The following is a 3,305-nucleotide window of genomic DNA, read 5'->3' as shown; positions in this document are numbered from 1 at the left end:
AATACATCATCAGTCCAATATTCTCTTCGCTACTGTCATCATCTGTATCATTATCCTCATCACTACCATTATCATGATCATTAATTTTATATTTTCATCACTACCATGATCATCCATAACATTCTCTTCATCAGTATCATTATCACCATCATCAATCCAATATTCTCATCACTGTTGTCATGATCTGTATCATTATCCTCATCACTACCATTATAATGATCATTAATTCAATATTCTCATCACTACCATCATCATCCCTATCATTCTCTTCATCACTACCATTATCACCATCATCAGTTCAATATTCTCATCACCACCATCAACTTCAGTATCATTCCTCTCATCACCACCATTATCACCATAATCAATTCAATATTCTCATCATTACTATCATCATCTGTATCATTCTTCTCATCACTATCATGATCATCTGTATCATTCCTCTCATCACTACCATCATTATCTATATTATTCCGCTCATTATTACTATTATCACCATCATCAATTCAATATTCTCATCACTACCATCATCATCACCATTCTCCTCATCACTACCATTATCACCAATCATGATCTGTATCATTCTTCTCATCACTACCATCATCATCTGTATCATTCTTCTCATCACTACCATTATCACCAATCATGATCTGTATCACTCTTCTCATCACTACCATCATCATCTGTATCATTCTTCTCATCACTACCATCATTATCTGTATCATTCTTCTCATCACTACCATCATCATCTGTATAATTCTTTTCATCACTACCATCATTACCCCTATCATTCTCTTCATCACTATCATTATCACCATCATTAATTCAATATTTCCATCAACACCATCATATTCATTCCTCTCATCATTATCATCATCACCATCATCAATTCAATATTCTCATCACTACCATCATCATCACCATTATTCTCTTCATCCCTACCATTATCACCCACCATCACCACTCTCACCATAGCTACCCAACCAACACTAATGTGCCCTGTCTCCTTTTTTCTCTTAGAGAAAATCCAGAAGAAGTATGGCGACCTTAAGGGCGAGGTTGTGCTGGTGGACCTTCAGAAGGGCGCCAATGGCCTGGGCATCTCCCTGGCGGGTAACAAAGACCGCACCATGATGTCCGCCTTCATCTGCGGCCTCAATCCTAACGGGAATGCCTTCAAAGATGGAAGACTCCGCGTCGGTGATGAAATTCTCGAGGTTAGTTTGGGATCTTGTGTGGCCATTTTTTTTTTTTATTATTATTATTATTATTATTTCTTAGGTTTTGATTATTTATGTGGTTTGATATTTAGTTTATTTTCGTTTTGTCAATTTTATTGTATTTCAATTTTAGTTTTATTCTGGTTTTCCGTTTCTTTGTTTTATATCATTTACTCCATTTTAGTATGAATTGTTTATAAATTTTTTTTCTCGTGATTGTTTATATGATTTGATATCTAGTATTTTTTTATAGTTTGTCTTTTTTTTTTATAGTTTTTTCTGGTTTTACTTTTTCCATATTTAGTACTCCGTTTTAGTTAGAATTAATTATAATATTTTTCTTATTTTTTACATACGTAATCGGCCATTTTAATTTTTAGTAAATTGTATTTTCTGAAGTAGATTTTGTATATATTTCTCATACTTTTATCAATTCGAAACTGTGTTTAGTACAATAGTAATAGTTCCTTTGTCTTATATTCAGCCGATGTAGTTATTTTATTATTTTTAAATATTTTTTTCTTATTTTTTAGAGAAATCGACCTTTTCTCTCTCTCTCTCTCTCTCTCTCTCTCTCTCTCTCTCTCGCATTTCAATTGATAATCTAAACTAGCCAAACATGAAAGTCCATAAGATTAATGTAATTCTTAGATCCTATGAAAAAATGTAATTAACTCAATTGCAAATGTAATTTTACTGCGATTTGTTTTGGACCACAAATGTAATTCCGCCAATTTTTAAAACAAATCTTCCTTAACTCGCATTTCTCTTGGACAGAGAAATTCTTGAGCAATTAAAATATAATTACTACACCCCTCATGTAAAATGTAACATGTAACGTAATCAAGTCCCAGAGGAGATATGGAAAAAAATTTAATTCCTGCACTAGTCAAAAAATGTAATCATATAGATGAAATTCTTCCTCATCTTTTGAAAATGTAATCTATGATATATCTCGTGGAAGTTGATGTAATACCTTCAAATGAAACTAGTCGTGTACATAGTTAGTGTTTGCTCTGAATTCTCTTTTAAATGTAATTTCCTTCATACAATTACCTTCTTTCTCAACGTAATTTTGGGTGACATACACCGCGACTGAAGTCTTTAGCGTTGAAGGTTAAAAGCCTCTCATTCTTGCAAGTCAAAATCATTGCAGGGTCGAATTGCCCTTTGTGAAAAGGGAATTACCTCTGGTAGTAATTGGACTGGAGAGAGAGAGAGAGAGAGAGAGAGAGAGAGAGAGAGAGAGAGGTATAAGATTTTCATTACCTCTATTTCAAACATAATTTCAAAGTTTATAATTATTGTTTTTCGAGTTTTACATGATGATGATGATGATGATGATAATAGTAATAATAATAGTAATAATAATAATAATAATAATAATAATAATAATAATAATAATAATAATAGTAAAACAAAATGCATAATTAATATTTTTTGCGGAAAAATTTAGACAATAAATATCCTTCAGATTATTAGACGCTCTAATTATATATATATATATATATATATGTATGTACATATATATACATATATATATATGTCTATATATATAGACATATATATATATATATGTATATATATACGTATAATATATATATATATATATATATATGTATGTATGTATATATATGTATATATATGCACACACACACACACACACACACACATATATATATATATATATATGTGTGTGTGTGTGTATTTGTGTGTACGTATGTGTGTACATGAGCCTATTTTATAGCGAACCACAAATGTATAAACTTTCCAGTAAAATATTCACTCACAATCCGTGCCCCTTCACTAGACTTTTTTTCCCCACTACTTGGCCTCTATTGTCCCGAATTGAATACAATGGAATACAGCCAGGCATTGTATCCTCCAACGTCTGAGAAGGTGATAACGTCCCTCTTTGGATTTTGGAATATTTTTTTTTCTTTTGAGAGAGAGAATTATTAAATAATGTCCAAAGTTTATATCGTCTGCATTGGTGTGTCTGAATTGATAATAATAATAATAATTGTAATATTTGTAATAATTACTTTAATAATCCTAATAATTAAAATTTTCATATTTATAACG

At 30.9% G+C, this 3,305-nt stretch overlaps 2 protein-coding genes across 2 annotated transcripts in view; one reads left to right on the top strand and one right to left on the bottom strand.

Annotated features, from left to right (window-relative positions):
• Positions 1 to 293: 293 nt before the first annotated feature.
• LOC137659331 (dentin sialophosphoprotein-like) lies at positions 294 to 958 on the bottom strand. Its single transcript, XM_068394349.1, has 3 exons — positions 843 to 958; positions 641 to 802; positions 294 to 486 (listed from the first exon to the last, which is right to left on the bottom strand). Exons 1-3 carry the CDS (start codon positions 956 to 958, stop codon positions 294 to 296), a joined length of 471 nt encoding a protein of 156 aa, XP_068250450.1.
• A 126-nt stretch (positions 959 to 1,084) lies between these two features.
• Positions 1,085 to 3,305, top strand: part of LOC137659330 (inactivation-no-after-potential D protein-like) — a 32,276-nt gene continuing 30,055 nt past the window's right edge. The window contains exon 1 of the mRNA XM_068394348.1: positions 1,085 to 1,217. Within this exon, the coding sequence (XP_068250449.1) occupies positions 1,131 to 1,217 (87 nt within the window). The 5' untranslated portion in view covers positions 1,085 to 1,130. The remainder of the gene's footprint in view (positions 1,218 to 3,305) is intronic.

This window comes from Palaemon carinicauda, chromosome 19 (genome assembly GCF_036898095.1).
Source record: "Palaemon carinicauda isolate YSFRI2023 chromosome 19, ASM3689809v2, whole genome shotgun sequence".
Classification (NCBI taxonomy): Eukaryota; Metazoa; Arthropoda; class Malacostraca; order Decapoda; family Palaemonidae; genus Palaemon; species Palaemon carinicauda.
Note: the sequence above shows the minus strand (reverse complement) of the source record. Positions and strands in the feature narration are given on the sequence as shown.